We start from the raw sequence: 21,381 nt of genomic DNA, 5'->3' as shown, positions 1-21,381 counted from the left end.
TACAGAATACATTATAGGATCACTTTGGAACGTATTTCACAGGGGCTTTTCTTACGTTTGATATTTAGAGTAAAATTGTTAATAGTAGAAGAGTATAAAGTCTCAGAATAATTTGTGCCTCGACAGCTGAAGTAGATATCGCTGTACAGTCAGTACTGTAGTTCGGTACACCATATATTTAGTATGGTGTACCGAATTATTTGGCCACTTTGACTGCTACAAAGTATTTGACGCTGACTGTACGGCCCCTTACATTATTCGGTGACTTTGGTTAATGGTTGACAATTTAGTTAGGTACGACAAATTATAAATATTGCGCCATCTTTGCCATCATCAGCTGTCAAACTTAGGGACACTTTACACATCTAATACAATCGACGGACATTTAGTACAAATATGAATGATTATTTAGCTAGAGGTTGTGTAAACATCACATATCGGCATATGAGGTTTTTGGTGTCAGCTGATGTGGACAGCACTTGGAAGCCAAGGCCCCTGGCGTCAGTTGGTGTGGTTCCCGCCGAGGATCTTGTAGGAATACCTCTCCAGGTCCTCCACCACGAGGTCCAGGCCGCGGTCCGCGTCGACGGCGAGCACCTCGCAGCCCACGGAGCCCGAGCTCAGCCAGCTCTCGTACGAGTCGTGCACCTGCACGTCAGTTACAATCTTTACAGTGAGGACATAACTGCACAGTGCGAGCGGGATAGTAATATAGATATGCGCGTGCGACAGAGATAGATAATAGTGGATTAGTTTCATCTAAAGCGTGTAATGCAACTCACTTCCTGCAGGTACTCGAGCGGCACGGCGGCCTCCTCGGCGCGCGCGCGGCGCCGCACGCGCTCGTGCACCACTTGAGGGGTGCTCCGCAGATACACTGCAACATAATTTGTTGTAGAAAACCCTAAAGCATATTTACGTAAATCAAAATCACCCAAATCCATGAAATAGGGAATCCCATCTTTCTGAAGTGTTTGAAATTACGATGTTGTTTCATTTAATTTCATTGATCAGCCAAATTTGATGTAAATTGAATAGGCCACGATGTAACTGAAATCTCATGCAAGTTCATGCACCATCTAAATGACCCCTTAAGAACTACAGATAATAGTGTCTAGTTGGATCACCTAGAAAACATAAAATTTTGGATGTGTAACTAACCTAATGTTTGGGTTTCAAACTCACCTATAAGATCCAGGCTGATGTCGAGATTCTTCTCGGAGTAATCAAACCAGGTCATCAGAACTTGGTACTCTGCATCCTCCAGGTAGTTCTGCTTCTTGGCATTCTCTACGAAGCAGTGCCGGCTGTTCTGTACTGACCTGCATCAAATATAGTTAAATTACGACATTTTGCCTCACAGAATAAAAGTAGAAGAGCTGATGACCACACAGTCTGGTACATGAATAGGGACCAGGAGTGAAGGGTCATACCATTCAGCAGGCAGAAAGGAAGCAGGAAGCTCATGCTAAATTATTAGTTAATGAAAAGGAAGAAAGTGGGCACTCGGTTTAACCCTATGGCACTCAAGTTTGTCAAACCCTTACTTTTATAAACTGCAGGTTTTAGGGACTCTATTAATATCAATTTTAAGAGGCATAGTAAGTAAATAAATTAGTCTTAAATGGGTCTATACATGAAATTGATGTATTCCCTGTATGCTAGGTACAAGTGGGAAGAGTCGCTGCATATAAATCATTCCCATTTGTGGGTTGGCAAATAGGAATACATCATGAAATGTGCCCTAAAAAGTGTCTTACTACAATCCGCACCAAAGAATTTTACCTCTCAAACATCTTGACAGTGATTCCCGGGTGCGAGGGTGGACTGATCTGTATCTTGAGGCGGCTCAGATGCACATAGTGCTGGAACGGGAAGGTCCACTTGTGCACATTCCCATACAACAGTCCCAGCAGATTGTGGCCACCAACATTCCTCCACTCATCTAAGGGTTCCTGCAGATCAAATGTGTGTTAGTTTTCAAACCACTGTTTTATAAGGTTGACATTAGTCCTCCCTACAACTTTTAGTCAAAATGAGTGCTTTGGATACAGGTTAGGTTCACCCTTCAGATATATATTAGCTTGTATGGGGCCTGGATGAGGGTTTCTGCAGGCAGAGGCTAATGGAGACTGCTTGCTGCAGAGAGAGAGTTGCACAGATATATTATAATTACAAAATATTCAAATGAAATTTACATGTTCTGATGGCTTTATTATTAGAATAGGTGTTGCAATTTGTAATGGTAGATACTTACTGTGGGACCTAGAAGCTTTTAGATTAATATGTAAGCAACATTTCGCTTTTAAGCACTAATAAGTCATACAGATATTATGTTGGATCTTAATGGTTAACAAAATTAAGTATCTCAATAACTCACCGGATGTGCCTCAACGTTGCGGTATTTCTGAAAGAACTTGATACAAGTCGACTTCCCGGAGCCAATGTTGCCTTCGATGGACACTCTAAAGGGCCGAGAGCCCGCCAAACGGGCAGCGGAGCCTACTGATTTCATTTGAGACATTATACTTGATATAGTTGCGAAATAAGCCTTTTTTGAACTTAGATAATATATATATATTAAACCGAGTGACCTGTGGCATTTAAATATAAAAATAAATTGCATCTACCATGCCAAAATAGAAAACATCACAATATTCAGAGAGAAACGGCGGCAAATCTAGCGCTGCATCAAAAACAACTGTCAATGTCAAAATGGCAGATTGTTTGAGCTCTTAATAAAAACGCGTAATACATTCAATAAATCGCCAAAAATGAGCATCCGGTAATGGCAGGTACTTGTACAACAAACAAACCATTTTTGTTATAGTTAAGATTTACTTACTTACAAACTTACTTATCTCTAAAATCTTTAAACAAACCTTTTTAAATGTGGCTTGATTCAGTTACATAAAAAAAAAACAAAATAGTAAAAAAAATAAAACACTTTTCACTAGGATATCTTAATACTAAAATTATACTATAAAATATAAGCCATCATAAAAATCTATTCTGTCAGAAATGTATAGTTATGTTGCGCACTAATTCCCGTCGGCCCCAGATAACAGAGCAGTCCGCACGTAATTAAAGTGCCCGGCTCATTATATGTCGTTATAATGGGATAACGAGCGCATTGTCGCCCCAAACACACTCCAAACGCTTACCGAGTTCTGGAGATACGAAAATTTAGGTAAATTACATTTATTATTTGCCTGAAAATGTTGTTATTACGAGTACGTTCGTCATAATAAGGGTGTGGGCTGCGCGCGCTTACACATGGCGCGTCTGTAATGAAGTAGTGTAGCCTTATACGGCCCGTTTCGAAGAATAATTAAGACACGTTTAAGATCTTGGAAAGATCGATAACTAAACGACATGTCAAAATTGACGTTTATTTCAATTCCGCTGTGATCCCAATAAGATCTATCTACTATATTTCTAACGTTAAAGTGACATTGGTTACCCGAATCGAGCTGCTTCTGTCAATTATACGACATACAAACGATATCTAAATGAGAACTTATTGTTATCGTATTTCATTCTTCGAATCGGGCCGCTAGGCCGGCTAGACCAGCGCAGTAGTGAGCGTGATCACCGTGTGTTTTAAGTTTTATATCCACGCATTTTTGAGAAAAGCAGTCGACTTTAAACATAACTCGGCCGTGGTAGAAATTAATGGCCGTGTATTCATAAAATGGCCCACTACGCTCGGTCGACAATTCGCTCTTTCCCGGCCTTCGTATAAAAAATATGTATGTATGTATATTCTTTATTGTACATAGAAAGACAAATACGAGAAATACACTTTCAAAGGGAATTAAATACAACAAAGGCAAAAGTTATCCCAATATGGGATCTCTTCCTTTGAGGAAACCTTTTATACCGGAATAATGAAAAGTCACGGTGAATATTTATATATTTTTTTCTATGAATGTTTGTCATCTTGCCCAGGCCTCCAGGTCATGTAACATTGGTTCAGGAGGTCAACGTTGGCCTGACCCGCACGCGCCCTGCCTGTGCAACCAACAACCCCGGAGTCGCGGGCGAGCTTCCCGGGCATTGTTTGTGGATCATCGTTTTTGCGCGACGGAGAACTCTGTAGATAGCAGCATTGGTAGAATAAAACGGGATAAGGATTGTTAATTTTGTGCTTTTCGGTGAAGTTACCTTGCGATACAATTCAAGGTATCCCCAAGCAATCAGCATTGGTCTAGCAATAGCATTCTAAAATATCTTCAATGAAAAGAAGGAATGTGCTCAGAAGTAAAGGTATTAAGATGATAATATGTATGATGTTCATAATCATAGGCTCTTTGCGCATGAGGTCCTTAGCAATTTTTTTCATTATCTACGTAAACACTTAGACGCATTCTATCCAATTTGGTGGGAAAATACCAACAACAGGGTCGAGTGGGGAAAACGAGGAGAGGCCTTAGCCCAGTAGTGGGACACTGAAGAAGGCTAACAATGAAATAAAATAAATCTACGTAGACAGGTAGGGAAAACGCGTATGTTACACGTCCCACCGTTGGGCACATGCCTACTTTCAGATATTTCTTTTTTCATCAGATAGGTATGAGTTTATTTAGATTTCTCTCATAAAAAATGTGTTATCACAATCTAGATTAAATAACGAATGAAAGTAAATAAAAAGTAAGATACTTAAAACATAGCAAGTACTTACCCGTAATGTTGTTGCTAATAGAATTGATGGTCCCCTCGAGGCAGTTATTTAACATTCTAAACTAAGTTGGACTCGTAAACTAACTCATAAAATAACTAATTAATTTTTGAACTTGAGCTGTCAACAAGTTTAATGCGCCCTTTATACCTCGGGTTCATTATGAAAATGTCGATTTACCCGAGGTTTTTGATTAAAGTATTTGGAAGTCGATTGTAATTTAATGATTTATTATGGTTTTGACGTTAGACGATCGTCGTGATGGTGATCGGCATGCATCCACGCATAACTTTCACTTTAATTATTATGGGTTTGACGTTAGACGATCGTCATGGTGATCGGCGCGCATCCACGCATAACTTTCACTGTATTTATTATGGGTTGGACGTTAGACGATCGTCGTGGTGATCGGCGCGCATCCACGCATAACTTTCACTTTAATTATTATGGGTTTGACGTTAGACGATCGTCATGGTGATCGGCGCGCATCCACGCATAACTTTCACTGTATTTATTATGGGTTGGACGTTAGACGATCGTCGTGGTGATCAGCGCGCATCCACGCATAACTTTCACTTTATTTATTATGGATTTGACGTTAGACGATCTTCGTGGTGATCGGCGCACATCCACGCATAACTTTCACTTTATTTATTATGAGTTCGACGTTAGACGATCGTCGTGGTAATCGGAGCGCATTCACGCATCACTTTCACTTTATTTGGCATTCAGCAATCAGGGTGAGCGATCGTCACGGTCGTATCAACATCAGTTCGAATCTATAACAAATTCTTAAATTTCAATCGGCCTCGAAGTTTTCGATTAAAATATACTTTATAAAGGCTCGTCTTTATACCTTTTAGCACAAAATTTTGTAGATAATTTCATTTAAATTATAATTTCTTATATAATAGATAATTTCATGTTCAATTCTCGTTCCCCTTATGATACATATAGAAAAATAGATATCTTTGTCCTAATTAGACTTACGTTGTTAATTCAAAGTTTGGTTATACCGTATTTTGTGTTTCTTTAATAGATTATTAAGTGGTGGCAACTGTATTGGTTTATGAATTATGTATATATAGTAATGATAAGAAATATGTACCGTTTGTGCCCGAATAAACATTAAAACATATATATAATAATAAAGCCATTTATTCCGAACTATATACTTTTTAAATGAGTTTTTTTTCTATAGTATATCCCTCAGTTCGGTGTGCCGTAAGGCATAGGCGTACATAGGCTACTGATACTGCTTACCATCAGGCGGGCCGTATGCTTGTTTGCCACCGACGTAGTATAAAAAAATAGGCCTCCTCCAACTGTCTCCATTGGGCTCTGTCTGCAGCAACCCTGATCCAGTATGGCCCCAGACTCAGACGAATGTCATCTTTCCATCTTGTAATTGGATGCGCTTGCTTTCTAGTACAGCCTCTAGGGTACCATAGAGTATCCTGTTTTCTCCATATTTCTATAGGGCAGCGTAGCATCAGTAGCATGTGGCCTGTTTGTGGAATTAGTTAGATACAGTAAAATAATGAGAGTGTACCCTATTGGCGAAAGCTGTCCAGCAAAAAAAATGAGATTAAATAATGTCTTATTTGCTAAGCAACTTTCAAAATGCCGGGACAACGCGAGGAAGAAGTAATTCGCAAGTATTTCCTTGACAAATTTGCTTCTTCATCAACTCAATGATTCACACTTGCTATAAATTATGTATGTATTAATATATGTTTGTATATTTGTATTAAGTATATGTGTCAGTTTATCAATGTATTTTTTATATTCATATATAGTCTCGGTTACAAATTCATTTACTTTAAAAGACACTGCACCTACTTAATCTTTCTGGTTTAACCCATTGGTTGACTGGTAGAGAATGCCTTTAAGGCATTAAGTCCGCCATTTTTACCTTCATGTATTGTGCAATAAAGATTAAATAAATAAATAATAAGAAGATTCCCTGTATAATAAAAAAAGATTATTTAATTTAATTAGTTTCTCCGATCATTCCCTATAATTTGCGTCGAAACCCCGGTTAGTTTCCAGCACTCAGTCTGAAGTAATTCTTAAGTTCAGTTTGCTACATTAACTTTCAGTACTAAGAATTTAGCTAGCAGAGCGGGTTCTAATACTTTAATAGATACTCGTATTCTAGTTGCGAGTAGTGGAGCGGAGCGTACGGGAATATAAGTACGAAGATTGCTTCTCTCAACTTCTTTTTCATGCCTCGCTTGCTACATGCTTTTAATGCTTTTACTTAATAGTTTAAGCCTGTTATTCTGAGCAATCTGAGCTCTATTTTATAAAACTTGTTCTTGTGTTTAAAATTTCACGATAATTACATACATATTATTCTCACTGCCTGTATTTAGGAAACATTTATCGGAATTTTTAGTATAAAATGCTTTATGTTTTGACCATATTTATTAAATTTAGTAGTTATAATGTAGTATAAATTAGATTAATTTATTTATGAATATAAGATTTGCATGCCCATTAGCTGGCTGAATACATGTTCCTTGAAATGTATTTGACAACATCCACTTGACTGTATTCTAGCCACGGACCTAGATAATAAGCTTTATGTATACCTTCATGATTCTAGCAAATAAATGATTTTATATTTGATATTTCATGACTCGATTAAGTCCCGTTTTACTTAATAATAAAACTAAAGCACTTTATGCTCTAAGAGTAGGTAAAAAACTGTTTTTAACCGAGCCTATCATTTTCAAATTTGGAAATTTAATCAAAACAAATACCTATGGACAGCAGGCAGAAACGTTTTGCACAAAATGACCTACTTTTGATCAAAACTTTGACTTGTAGATGTTTTTGAATTATCGAGTAATCCTCAGCAATAAAGCACTTTTAAATCCGGGTATGAGATTGACCATTGGACAGACAGACATACAAGGTAATATGAAACAGAATTGCTCCTGCTCAGAGCGTTGTTACGTAATCTAGGCATCATTAGTTATTTTTAATTATCTTATAATATGTCCCACTAACGCATCTAAAACTTAAATCGGCCATCTGCGAAGCTAACTGTTAATTTATTTACATATGTATATTTTCGTCGTCAAATTCAAATAGGGTCCCGCGCGGCGCCGGCGAGGCAGCATTTTGTGGCCACAATAGTCGTGACTCTTTTCAAGGCCTCACCCCCCCCGGTGTTCGTTCCATTGTTAGTTTTATTTGTTTTTCTGCAGCATTATTTTATGGTTTCCGAAAGCATTATTTGTAAATTTAAATAGCCAATTGATGCCATATAAAAGTTGCATCGAATGATTATCGTTAAGGAAAACTATAAGAATATATTGTTGTTTTTAGGACAAACAGTGAGAGTGTACCCGGGTTTGGGTCGCAGATGAAGGCCAAAGAGAATATAATCACTAATGAAGGCCCTCTTAGAGTCAAGTGTACGTGAGTTTTGATAAAGGATGCAATAATAATCATGTGTTAACTATAATAATAATCATATGTTGTTGTTCCTCGGAGTAACAGTGAGAGTGAAGCCGTCTTTGGGTCGCAGAATGAAGGCCCTGGGGTCAAGTTTTCGTGACGAGCCGCCGCTGACGCTGTAGTGCCGGAGGAACTGCGACAGGAACACTTTTGCTGCTGTTGTCGCGAAACGGGACCCTGAAATATCAGATGTATCGTCAATATATTTTTTTATACTATGAACGCCTATGAACGCCTGCAATTCCAGAGTGACATTCGCGTTACCAACCCTATTAACACTCCACAGTCTCCACACCCTCATTGAGCTCTGGAAACCTTACGCACCGGCAGGAACACAAAACTATGAGTAGGATCTAGTGTTATTTGGCTGCGGTTTTCTATAAGGTGGAGGTACTTCCCCAGTTGGGCTTTGCTCTAGATCGGGAATGACATCCGCTGTGCTGTGCCCTACCACACAAAGCGATATGACATTCACAGTGCCCATACCATACCTCTATTTGGACGTAGTTTAAGAGGAATTCCTAGTTGCGATTTTTCCATACAAACGCTCTCGACTGATTCCTCCCTGGATTTTTAACCTAGAGCAGTGATTTTTTCAAATAAGATCAATATCATCAATATCTGTGCCGCTATGTTTTGCTTTTTTGGATTGTTTTATTTTGAAGAAAGATACAGCGCCTCGAAAATCGCAAAAACGGCTAAATTGAATTGGCTGTAAAAAAAGGCACAGTATACAAATATGACAAATAATATCCAAAAAATCAAAACATAGCGGCATAGATTATTTCTTCCTCTTGCAATTTCCAAAATTTCATAATGATTAGTTGCGTTTTGGAGGAGGAAACAGTCGAGAACGAAACCTCGATTTTTGAGTTTTTTGCGAGTGAATTTCGGTCCGAGCTGCAGTTGTCCTTATCGCACGAATTGGAGGCGGAGACAGTTTCTAAATATACGTACACAGAAGGAATAGTGATGGGCATAACATCCTTATTAGGGATTGCAGAACCGGTACTGTTTTAAAGAACCGGGATTTCCCGGTACTTTCGGAACTGGTCTAATTATTTCATTATTTTAAATAAAACGACAGCATTTTGCGATTTGACCACCTTTCGTATTATAATTTAATAATCACATTTTCTTTTATTACGTAGTAGGCAATTTTTTTTAGAAATATAGTATTTTACATTGCTCACACTTGTGCGTCACAAGTAAAAGATAACTACTTTGATGTTTGCCACTAGATAGCAAATTTAATGAAATTACATTGACGAGGGGATTTATATATAAGTATCGCAGTCGTATTGTATAACCCGCCGTATTACATTACGGCTAGCCGATATCAAAATAAGGGCCATTTTGAAATGCGGCGGTTCAACGATTAAGGTATGTTGGGTAAATACCAGATGCGGGTGAAGAACGTAGGACATTCATTTTCCCTCCTAATTTGGCTTTATTTTTTAATGTTGGCAACATTTTGTAAGACGCCATTTCATTGCGCCTCGACTGTCAGTGTCCCCGCGTCGCTCAGGGAGTCGGGCTTGTGCTATGTGCAATCACAGAGAGCAAGGTAAATTTCGCGAATTCTTCCTTCTATTCGATCTTCGCTCTGTAATTTATTTTGCGTATTGTGATGAAACTGTGTTTGTTTTTGTAATTGTGTTAACAGACCTAGCACTGCTGTAGACTGATATCCGATCTTGACCCTTCCAGGAAAGATCGGACCAGAAACAATCAGATCTTTACCTATTTAAAAAACAGCAGTGATTATCAAACTTTAAATTTTCTTCAATTTACCTACTGACCTTAATTATCACATTTATTGTTTTCTTGATCACACTTTCGTACCATTATTTTTATCCAGTACCACTACCAGCGCGACGGTTACTGACAATGTATTTTTTTTAATTTCCGCAACCCAAAGGTTGCCTTTTAGCGATAAGACCGCATGTTGTTTACCTGTGCTTATGTGTTTTAAATTTAGGTATAGAAGTAAAGAAGCAATTCATGTAGGTATTTATTAAAATAAAGGAAAAAAATTAAAATTTCACTGCTTCGGGCAAGATTTGAACTTGCGACCTTTTAAAACACCGGTCCAATCGCTCTTAACCAACTACCGGAGCTTACCCCAAGCATATATATGACCTCTCCATTCCTTCTTGTTTGTTTACACGTTTATACGCCTTAGGCAAGGAGGCGCATGGCGACATCTACCATAAGAATGTTGTATCTTTCCGGCACCGAAGTTTCAAATTATAACACCAGTAATAATGTGTTAACCCATATGTTAATTATTTGAGGCCTGAATCTGATCATAGGCGTCGTAGCGGAATAAGGATTCAGTCTAAAATTAAACTTCTAAATGATAACTATCTGGTAATAACGTACGAAGACTTAGTTCAGTTATATCCTTCAGTTATGACAAAGTGCGGGGGCGGGCGCCGTGAGTTACGACAAATCTCTAATATGTGTTAATATTTAAATAGCAATCGACTTCGAGGTTTCTCGCACGTGTAAGCAAACGTCTAAAGGTTACATTCTGATTGCGGCTGGAGCAGCATGCAGCATGCAGCCGGAGGCTGGGGATGCTACTGTAATATTCTAAATAAAATGCTTCACTGATTGAATGTTTAAACTGTTTCTCTTGAACTGTACTGCTGCCGTTATTACGTTTTACTACTGCGACGTTCGGATGTCAACTGCAGCTGTATTACTGTTCGGGCGTCGTTGTTCCTACCGCTGTATCTTTATATTTCTTTGTCCAAATGAGAGACAGATTGAACGTCATAATCGGGCCAATAATGCGGCTGCGAACTTCACTGACTTTATCAAGGAAATTGACAGATACTGGCAACAACGACGCCGCGACAGTAGGTAATGCAGCTGCAGCTAACATCCAAACTTCATCTTAAGATAGAGACACATTTACAATAAACTTAATAGAGAGCTCAACGTGTGCGAAACTAACTCTGTGGCCTAGTTCAGTGAGATCTTGATTAAGCTGCGACTCTATTTAGTTGAATGAATTGTTTGAGCAAGTTGGTAAATCACTGCTATGAATATCTAAAGGTATGTATGGCAGAATATTCTGCTTATTGGCAGACGAAAAGCGCTCCGGATTGCACTGCTGTGGGTCAGACCATTAACGCTCACGATGTACAGCATACCGACAGTCACATATACTTTACTCACCGATGCAGTGTCTAGGCCCAGTGACAAAAGGCATGTATGTATATGTCACAATATTCTGCTTATTGGCAGACAAGAAGGGCTCCGGATCATACTGGTGTGGGTCTGACCAGTAGCGCTTACGATGTTTAGTTACAGTATAGCGGCAGTCATATATACTTTACTCACCGATACAGTGTCTAGGCCCAGTACCAAACGGCATGTATGTATATGGCAGAATATTATGCTTATTGGCAGACGAGAAGCGCTCCGGATCGCACTGGGTTGGTGTGCCCGGTAGTGGGCACGATGTAACAGTATACCGGCCGGCAGTCACATATACTTTACTCACCGATGCAGTGTCTAGGCCCAGTACCAAACGGCATGTATGTGTAGGGTAGAATCTTGTGCTTGTTGGTAGAGGAGAAGCGCTCCGGATCGCACTGGTGAGGGTCGACCCAGTAGCGTGCATCGCGATGCAGGGAATATACTGGTAGCCATATGTGCACGCCCGCTTCTGCCTGGAATGACATTTAAACTTAATGCTTCTTTTAGAGGATCGTTATATCGTCATAAATAACTGTTAGAGGAGAGATTATGACTCTGTGCATTGAGTTTTTATTGGCTTTAAAGCGCGATAATTCTATTTTATGAAATGCTATCATAAGAAATGTAGTGGTGTCGGTACTTATGCTAGCTATATGGTACGAGACGTGACATGTTATAAAAGTACGGGGTAGTCTTTTGTGGTAAACCTGTGTCATACTCCTAAATGGTTTTAGAGTTTGTCTACAATAAGCTAAACTCTGCACTGACTTGATAAGCTAGATACTTAGGAAACGTCACCACAAACTACTATGAAACAATTGCTGCTATATACGTACATCTTGTATCTGCCACGTTGGTGCTTAGTTACTTACTCGAGATGAATTTTATTATTAGATAATGTTGTTAGTGAACTTACAACAAAGTGAGTATTTCCATCGGGCTGGCTTGGGCCAAAGTCGTAGCGCGCAACCGAGCGCCGATCTGCGGCACCGACCAGGGGCCACAACCTCAGAACCTCTGTAAAATAACACAATTATTACGACGAAGAAAGAACTAATTTATTTTACTTGTTGAATCTTGTTTACTGTTTAGAGTATAGACGACCTTAGTCGTTCAGTAAAGGGTTCCGCGTGGTGCCAAGCTTTTAAGTGTTTTGTATATTTAAGTTATACAGATGTATATGTTGTCCTGCATATCAATAAAAACAATATATATAGACGTCCATAAGGTACGGTGGCTGTTTAACTGACAGTTCATATTTGTTAAACTCACCGCAGACACACATGTCCAAGTATTCCAACCCCTGGACATTATCGTATGCTTCCTTGTCCTCCTGTGACCCTGGTAACTGGTCCAATTCACTCTGCAGTTTTTCCTGTATGTAGAAATTATAGTAGGTACAATTGTTAAGAATTCGAACTTCAATATTAAAATACGATTGGACTTATTGTCTTAGACCTAGAGATTTTGCTCTCAGAAAAACACTGCAGTCTTGAAATCTGTATGTCTATGTCTGTCCTGAAAATATAAATAAATGATATGAAATTATAAGATTAAGTTCTTTCTCGAAACTTTTTGGAGGGTGGTGCTCTGTCACCAATTTGAAGATTTTGCCTTCTGTGACCTAAATAATTTGTTGCAATAAATCTGCAGAAAAGCTTTGATATTTTATCTAAGAATTTTAAAAGACATCAAGTTAAGAAAATAATGCCTGAGTCATGTCGTAAAGTTGAGAAGTACAGTTTACCTGTGTAGTAGGGTTGGTAGCCATTTCATAGAGGAAATAATTGATGAGATTTGCCGTCGTGTCGTAGCCGGCAATATAGAACAGGACAGCCTGGGCGACCAAGTCGTCGTCGGCGAAATCTGGAAATATTTATTATAAATATTTGGAAGAAATTTTACAAAGTAAGTCAAGACCTAGCCCCAGCCTAACCAAGGCTACCGCCGCTGTGACCTAACGTCCGAAGTATGCACTATGCAGCTCTGTGGATTTTAGACGATAGACGATAAATGACATACTGAGGGCCACTTGCACCATCCAACCAACCCAGGGTTAACCGGTTAAACCGTTAACCCAGTGTCAAATTGTAACTCCAGGTTTAACCGGTTAACTCCCGGGTTAGTGGAATAGTGAAAGTGACCCTAAGAATACTAAGATTAATGACAAACACACAAAGAAATGCCCTTACAGGGATGCGAACATATCAGGCCGTCCCACTTTCCTAGGCATGGTCACCACCGACGAGGCTAAGAGGCCGTATAATTAAACAGCTACAGATAAATATTTTTTTTATTTCTATTGCTGGAAGAAAAAGGCTCTGTAGTTTGATTTCTTGTAGTGATTATTATTATTAATTCTTTATTTCAGATAAATTTTATCCATAGTATTGTTAGTTTGGTTTATGGCTACGTTAGTTAACTACTACAGTATTTATTTATATTTCATTGAACCTAACATTTCAGTAAATTAAGTACAATCCACCCTGTCAGCTATGGCCTTATGACTATACTGATTTGACTTATTTATATGTATTGTTAAAACCGGTCCCGACATAGGTTGGTGCGGTACCAATATTGTGGTATATTTTTTACCAGTAATTTTTAGGCACAGAGAACCTAAATCTGTGACTTAAATAGGTAGGTACGATTATTGCACCTCATTTTAAATCACATATAAGCGTCAAAAAACCCGTTCATTCGTAGCGAAAAAATACTTTTAAAACACTATCCTAAGAAAAAAGAAGATCCGGCACAAAGTGAAGCAGCGAAATACCGATTTTTGCCACTCAATTTACTCCAAATGAACACAATAAATGTCCCAGAAGAAAGGAGCCGTCCACCTTCACAATCCCTCAAAAGCGGGATTAATGGTCTCAAGCCCACAATGGTCGTCACAACAAGTAATAATTGAATTTCTCCGTCAATCAAAGTCAACACTTGCTAAAGGAGAACAAAATTAAACATGGTACTTACTCTCAGCGCCTGACGCCGTTTTGCCTGAAATGAGAAATAAGTATGTTGCAAAGTAATTTTGATTTGAATGGTTTTGAAGTGTTTAATTACGAGACCTATGATGTCGGTTTTCAATCTTCTATGCTGGGTATTAAAAGGAAATAAAATATTGTGATATTTACACGCGACCTAGTGCCACAGTAAAGCGTTATATTATACAAGTTAATATAAAACTGATATCCTTGAATTAAATAAGAGAGAATTTTTTTTTTCATTTGATTAATAATTTTTTTTAAATCAAAAACTTCATTTTTAGGGTTCCGTAGCCAAATGGCAAAAAACGGAACCCTTATAGATTCGTCATGTCCGTCTGTCTGTCCGTTTAGGTCACAGCCACTTTTTTCCGAAACTATAAGAACTATACTGTTCAAACTTGGTAAGTAGATGTATTCTATGAACCGCATTAAGATTTTCACACAATAATAGAAAAAAAAACAATAAATTTTGGGGGTTCCCCATAGAACTGAAACCTAAAAATGTTTTTTCATCAAACCCATTCGTGTGGGGTATCTATGGATAGCTCTTCAAAAATGATATTGAAGTTTGTCATATAATTTTTTTCTAAACAGAATAGTTTGCGCGAGAGACACTTCCAAAGTGGTAAAATGTGTCCCCCCCCCCGTAACTTCTAAAATAAGAGAATGATAAAACTAAAAAAAATATATGATGTACATTACCATGCAAACTTCCACCGAAAATTGGTTTGAACGAGATCTAGTAAGTAGTTTTTTTAATACGTCATAAAATTAAAAAAAAATTAAAAAATTTCATCAAACCTATGTATCTATGGATAGGTCTTCAAAAATGATATTGAGGTTTCTAATATCATTTTTTTCTAAATAGTTTGCGCGAGACACACTTCCAAAGTGGTAAAATGTGTGACTTCTAAAATAACAGAATGATATAACTAACAAAAATATATCCAATATACGGACCCCAGGTTACACAAAATTGGTTTGAACGATTTCTAGTAAGTCGTTTTTTTTTTAATACGTCAGAAATGTTACGGAACTCTTCATGTCCGACTCGCACTTGGTCGCTTTTTGATACAAGATTTTGTAGCTGCCTGCACTTTTCTTTCAACAGGCAACTAATATTAATCCAGACAATTCTAACAAACCCAAGTACAATTATAAGTTACGTTGTTTTATCACAGAGTTCCTCAAACTAATAATGGGAAATGGGTCTAATTTAGCTTGGAAGATTGGACCAACATGAATTACAAACAAACATAAGCTTGTAAAATAATTGTTGCTGTGAACCTCAGTTTGAAAAAACGTCGTGGCATAATTGAAAAACAACTTAAACAACTTAATTTTGATTCTGTATAATTGGCGTAGCCACGGCCCTCGTACATCGCTAATCACCCAGCATTTGGATGACTAAGTCACAGCCCAATTCCGGTTGAATTTCTAATTATAATCAAGAACATTTATGCGGTTTCTATAACTGTGAAGTATAAAGATATGACTCGCCTTAGACCGGGTCGGGTCCGGGCCGGAGCTTCCGCCGGCACTTCGTTTTCTATGGAAAGCATCAAATGATCACCGGTCATCTGTCATAGAAACCGCCGGAAGCTCCTGCCCGACCCGGCCCGGTCCAACGTGAGTCATCCTTTATGAGCAGCATCCACCAGAGTCTGTATAAAGTCCGGGCTCGACGTGGCTCCGATTTAAGACGATATTTAGTGCACAAACGCTTCTCCATACAAAGATAGTCTTCATTTTCCTCCCTGGATATTAACATTATGGAAAATATTTTCACACATTTTAATGTATCTTCATCATAGCTTTGCCTCTTCGTTTGACTTTTTTCAATTTTTTATTATCATTATTATTAATGTAGTAGAAGCGAAAAAACAAATTTTGTATATATTTAAAAGCTCCTGACACAATAATTAAATAATCTAGGAAAGAGAACGCTCCTGCCAATGGCCTGTGGTGATTTTTACACATCAAATTTTGCACAAATATTTACTATAATACCCAGAGAGAAGAATGGGGAGGCTGCGTTTGTATGGAGAAGCATTTTTGAGCGGTCGTCCACTTTCATCTTATACAGCTCACCAAACTTCTTACGTCATAGGTCCTTATTAACATCCTCAGACACATACATATTCCCTACGTCATGGGTCCTTATTAACATCCTCAGACACATACCTATGCCCTACGTCATGGGTCCTTATTAACATCCTCAGACACATACCTATTCCCTACGTCATGGGTCCATATTAACACCCTCAGACACATACCTATTCCCTACTAGGGAATGCAATAACCGGGCGTTATTCATTACCGGTAATTTACCGACGCGAGGTCCCACTAACCGGTTAACCGGTAAATTACCGGTTATACGTTTATGAAATAAAAAACATTGATTTTGCATTATTATTGATTGTGTCCTTATTTTCGTCAGTAACCTTTAAAAGTAATCAACAGCACGTTACAGAAACATCGACAAAACAAAATAATGAAAATAAACTATAAACATTAAACAAGATATATTTACTAATCATATTAAATAAAAAATCAAACATGTATCATTTCAAAGCGAAATGAACTTGTACATTAAATTAGCAACATCAAACTTTTTTAATTCTTTAAAAATCGCAGTAATCAAAGGGTAACAAAAATTATAACTAAAGAGTGACAGTCGTCATTTAAATGTCATACAAGTTTGCATTTACACATCTATCAATATAATATTGTTATTAAAGTAACTAAAACCGTAATCATCTAGTAAATATAAGAAAAAAAAAATTTAACAGCAAAATAAGTTTCATATCATTTTAACACTAGTTACTTTAAAATTACAGTTTAAGAGGCCGTTATCGATTTTAGTCGCAAAAATGTCAAATTGATAGATTAAGCGCATGAAATTGTACCTTTTGTTAACTATTAAAAATGACAAGTACTGGTTTCCTTTAGCACGTCTTGTTATCTTTCATTATATTAAATATTTTTTTTAAAAAACAGACTCACTTAATTAATAATGATTTCTTTTCTGATGGACGTTTAGGTAAACGCGCGAAAAGCAGTGATTTTGTCGATCTTATTTGTAAATGTCGTTAAGTTTGGACTGCTAAAAATGGTAATTTTGTATTACACATATCCTGTACTTCAACTTTAATAAACTACATTTTTGTTACTATAAATTTGAAGTAGTGTAAATGAAAGTTAGACGAAATCAATTTTCTCCAGAAACTACTTCAAAACAAGTGACAATTTCTCTGAAAATTGACTTATTTTCAACGTAATTTTGATACTTAAACAATCTACAACATTTGCTGAAACTGTTCTTATACATCATTTTGTATAATTTACTACCATAATTTATATGAATTTTTAAAAACTATCCCTTCTCGTCACCTATTACCGGGGACGCACGCTTGCGACCTCATTATTAAAAGGCAAGATGAAAAAACGTGCTAATATAAACCAATACTTGTTATTTAGATATTACGTAACAAAAGGTGTACAATTCCAACGACAAAATCTATCAATTTAAAATTTTTGCTCTAAAATCGTTACCGGGCTCTTAAGATAGGATTTGGAATCAGGAACATGTCATCATCAGATCATTCTGTTAATTATATATAAAATAATTGCGTTTGTTAAATATCTAGGCGATTAATTAGAACGTTGCTTAGACATTCGTGAACGATATCTTGAACACAAGTTACCAGCGGTAGAAAATGTTCTTTCGCATTCCACACTTGTCGGACACTACAGACTAAAACAAAGGACACTGAACATAGTAAGGCGGGTCGGGTAGGGGTGGCGAGAAGGGAAAGGGCGAGGGATTAGCGACCACTCATTTGTCACAAAACATTGCTTCCTAGTTCCTACTCCGACGAGATCATAAGATGCAGAAAAGTAAGTATTTTAAGTGTCTCTTCGTAATCGTAAATCGTAGTAATTGTTTTTTTTGTAAGTACGAAGACATAGATGGGCTAATTCAACAGGTTGTTACATTTTTATTTGCCTATACAACGTTCGGTAAATTCCCGGTTACGGCTGGAAATTACCGGTATTTTACCGACTGTAATATTGGTCAAATTACCGGGTAACCGGTTAACCGGTTAACCGGTTAGCATTCCCTATTCCCTACGTCATGGGTCCGTATTAACACCCTCAGACACATACCGGCGGCGTCCACGAGCGTCTGTATGAAGTCCGGCCTCGGCGTGGCTCCGCCGCGCCGCGCGCGCAGCGCGGACTTAAACAGCTCGCCGAACTGTTCGGCGTCACTGGACTTTATTATTTTCACTTTCAGCAACTGCAACAAATATTCCTTTTCTATTACATTAGTTTCCCCGTGTTTTTCTTCTCGGGTTTTTGCCACTGCTCGCTAAAAGAGTCTGAGGTCTAATTAACGCCACAAAAATTGGTACAGGCCCAGGATTAACACCAAGCGTCTGCAATCTAAGCTTTCATTCTAGAGGGAAAACTATGATTTTTGGGATTAGATAGATTTGCTCAACACTTTTTTAATCCAACTTGGTAAATATCAAATGAAAAGTAAATGTCATTCCAAGAAACTTGTTGGAAAGAGCCGGGCCTTGGGCCCGGCTTGGATTAACCGTACACCTTACATCTAAAGCCACTGGCTCTCTCGGTACCTAGGACGTCTTTGTGTCTCTGGACTTTCTTACAGATTTATGGTTTGAAATTCTCTTCGACAGCTGCGGACGGTTTACCTGCATGATTGTCTTCATATTCTCATAGCCGAAGAACTTCATGATCTGTGTAGTATCCTGGACAACAGCTCGCTTCGCCAGCCGGAAGATGCAGTTGTGCGGGTCCTGGAGGGAGTCCGTCGCAAATCCAAACGCGCATGAAGCGATCACATCGTTCACATATGCCGTAGAAATCTGGAAATTCAACAATTGAAGAATATAAGTAGGTTGTTTTTTTAATATTGGATTTTAGTCATTTGCTCGGACTTTCGGTGAGATGATTGTGATACCTGAGCAGCGTGTTCAGCAGCAGAACATTTTGGATACTTTTTGGAGTATATCACTCACCTATCGCTATCCTATCACTACCGTACCTCATCGACATCTAGCTCTGTATCTTGTCGCACTCGCTCGCGCAGATGTATATGTAAGTTACGTGCACAGACCGCCATGAGAGGCGCCATGCTGCGACAGCGCGACGCGGAGAACGCTGGGGTCAGCGCCGCGCGCATTGTGCGCCATCTTGAACCTGAATCGACAAAAACTCTATCAATAGGTCCCGTAAGGTTCCAACATCCTCCATCTTTATGTCAGCGATAGTGTTTGACTAAACTCAGTGTCGGTTTCAGGTTTGGCAAAGATTTGGCTTAAATTTAATTTTTGGTTTCGGCGCCAAACATTCAGAACAAAACTTCAATAGAAAAGTACTTAACTAATTCCACCGTGAACTCTGAACTTATTATTTTTAGTAAGTTTTAATCCTGAACCTAATTTTTATTTATTTGTCAGTTTATTTTACAGTAATTCTACCGTAACTACTTGAGATTCCGAGCAATGATGGCCGTAACCAAGATCAGCATGTTAATTACCTGTTAGATTATTTATTTCAAAAGTATCTACCTCTTAGCATGATGAGGTTCCTTCCGAACAGCGGGTCGCAGTCCTGGTCGATGTGGACTCCTCGGTCGCTAAAGGCCGCGAAGTCTGCCACCATGATCCGGCGGATGAGCTCCGGGTCGCAAGGTACGAGGGTAGGCACGTGGTATTGGTAAATGCCGAAATATCTGAAAAGAATAAGCAAAACAATAGTTGTAAAATAATATATAGTAAATTATTTTGATTTAGATTACCGTAAAACCACCCAACTATAGTCCAATACTGCAACTATGGTCCACAAGTGCAAAAGGAAATTAAGTATCTATACCAATGTTCCTTGTGGTTTACTCCTAGTTTTACCTTCCATTTATAAACATACTTTGCCTTAGAACTACAAAAATATAGTAAAATACACACCTGAACGAGAAAAATTTAGTTTATTTGTGGACCATAGTTGGGAGCTTTGGACTATAGTTGGGTGGTTTTACGGTATTCTAAGTGACGAAGGAGGCAATCTAGTCGACAAATCGCCTGATTCCAACCGATTACCGTAGTCCATCCATATACACCCGCAACACCAGACAGATTGTAAGCGCGTTGCTTTCCTTTCTTTAAGGTTTTAAGGTTATATCGGTCCGAAAATACCGCACACGACAGTTCCATTCCACAGTTAATCAGTGCGAGCCGGTATTAAACTAATTATTTACTTTCTCGAATCATATCTCATATCTATGTATGTACCTATATCTAGTGTAACAATAAAATGAAAAAAAGAAATGAAAAATCTTTTTTCACGCGACTGTTGGATCATAAATGAATGAATGAATGAATGAATATTTTTATTACATGTAACACATGGACACATATTTTCATTAGTAGAACTTACAAACTAAGGGGTTAGTAGGTACAACAAACACTAATTTAAAATAAAACAACACTGATGGGGGAATGCAATCCCTCACAGTGCGACAAGTAGGGACAGTCGACCCTATCCGCTATCATTCGTAGGATGCTGTTGGGACTGCCACGCACCCGGCGCACCAGGGATGCTGCGCGTGAACGCATGGTAGTATAAAAACAGTCCACGCGCGCCGTCACGAACATCCCTGATGCGCTACAGAAACGGGGCAGCCCCATCAGCACCCGGAACGCATTGTTGTACTGGACCCTAAGGGCCCCGTATGCCCGTTGCGTATACTGTGCCCACAAATTGCAAGTGTAGAGGGAAGTGCAAAATGCCCTAAATAGTGTGACTTTAACCTCTTTTGAGCACCTTGCAAATCTGCGGGCGATCATATTCGCCCGGACCGACAGGGCCCTTCGTTCCCTCTCCATATCCAGGTCGTCCTTGAGGTCGGTCGCGAGAAGATGGCCTAGGTACTTAAAATGGTCCACTCTATCTATGGGGGTACCATTGAGGCAAATAGCAGGAATATCCATTGTCTTC

At 38.5% G+C, this 21,381-nt stretch overlaps 2 protein-coding genes across 2 annotated transcripts; both read right to left on the bottom strand.

Moving 5' to 3' along the window:
- Nucleotides 1–448: 448 nt before the first annotated feature.
- Nucleotides 449–2,677, bottom strand: LOC133533414 (deoxynucleoside kinase-like). Its single transcript, XM_061872390.1, has 5 exons — nt 2,381–2,677; nt 1,786–1,955; nt 1,186–1,322; nt 783–877; nt 449–648 (listed from the first exon to the last, which is right to left on the bottom strand). Exons 1-5 carry the CDS (start codon nt 2,624–2,626, stop codon nt 502–504), a joined length of 795 nt encoding a protein of 264 aa, XP_061728374.1. The 5' UTR covers nt 2,627–2,677; the 3' UTR covers nt 449–501.
- Nucleotides 2,678–6,447: 3,770 nt separating this feature from the next.
- LOC133533408 (cytochrome P450 9e2-like) lies at nt 6,448–20,181 on the bottom strand. Its single transcript, XM_061872380.1, has 10 exons — nt 19,959–20,181; nt 19,433–19,587; nt 19,080–19,253; nt 18,526–18,658; nt 14,342–14,365; nt 13,113–13,231; nt 12,638–12,740; nt 12,282–12,382; nt 11,670–11,838; nt 6,448–8,329 (listed from the first exon to the last, which is right to left on the bottom strand). The coding sequence occupies exons 1-10, from the start codon at nt 20,050–20,052 to the stop codon at nt 8,166–8,168; spliced, it is 1,236 nt and encodes a 411-aa protein (XP_061728364.1). The 5' UTR covers nt 20,053–20,181; the 3' UTR covers nt 6,448–8,165.
- Nucleotides 20,182–21,381: the final 1,200 nt, after the last annotated feature.

Source organism: Cydia pomonella, unplaced genomic scaffold (genome assembly GCF_033807575.1).
Source record: "Cydia pomonella isolate Wapato2018A unplaced genomic scaffold, ilCydPomo1 PGA_scaffold_162, whole genome shotgun sequence".
NCBI lineage: Eukaryota > Metazoa > Arthropoda > Insecta > Lepidoptera > Tortricidae > Cydia > Cydia pomonella.
Note: the sequence above shows the minus strand (reverse complement) of the source record. Positions and strands in the feature narration are given on the sequence as shown.

Coding starts and splice junctions, on each gene's coding strand:
- LOC133533408 (XM_061872380.1), bottom strand. CDS start 20,052: ATGGTGGCAGACTTCGCGGCCTTTAGCGACCGAGGAGTCCACATCGAC. Junction 18,659..19,079: donor ATATGAAGACAATCATGCAG/GTAAACCGTCCG, acceptor TATTTGTTGCAG/TTGCTGAAAGTGAAAATAAT. Junction 12,383..12,637: donor CTTGGACATGTGTGTCTGCG/GTGAGTTTAACA, acceptor GTTATTTTACAG/AGGTTCTGAGGTTGTGGCCC.
- LOC133533414 (XM_061872390.1), bottom strand. CDS start 2,626: ATGCAATTTATTTTTATATTTAAATGCCACAGGTCACTCGGTTTAATA. Junction 1,956..2,380: donor GCAACGTTGAGGCACATCCG/GTGAGTTATTGA, acceptor TTTGATCTGCAG/GAACCCTTAGATGAGTGGAG. Junction 878..1,185: donor CATCAGCCTGGATCTTATAG/GTGAGTTTGAAA, acceptor ATTATGTTGCAG/TGTATCTGCGGAGCACCCCT.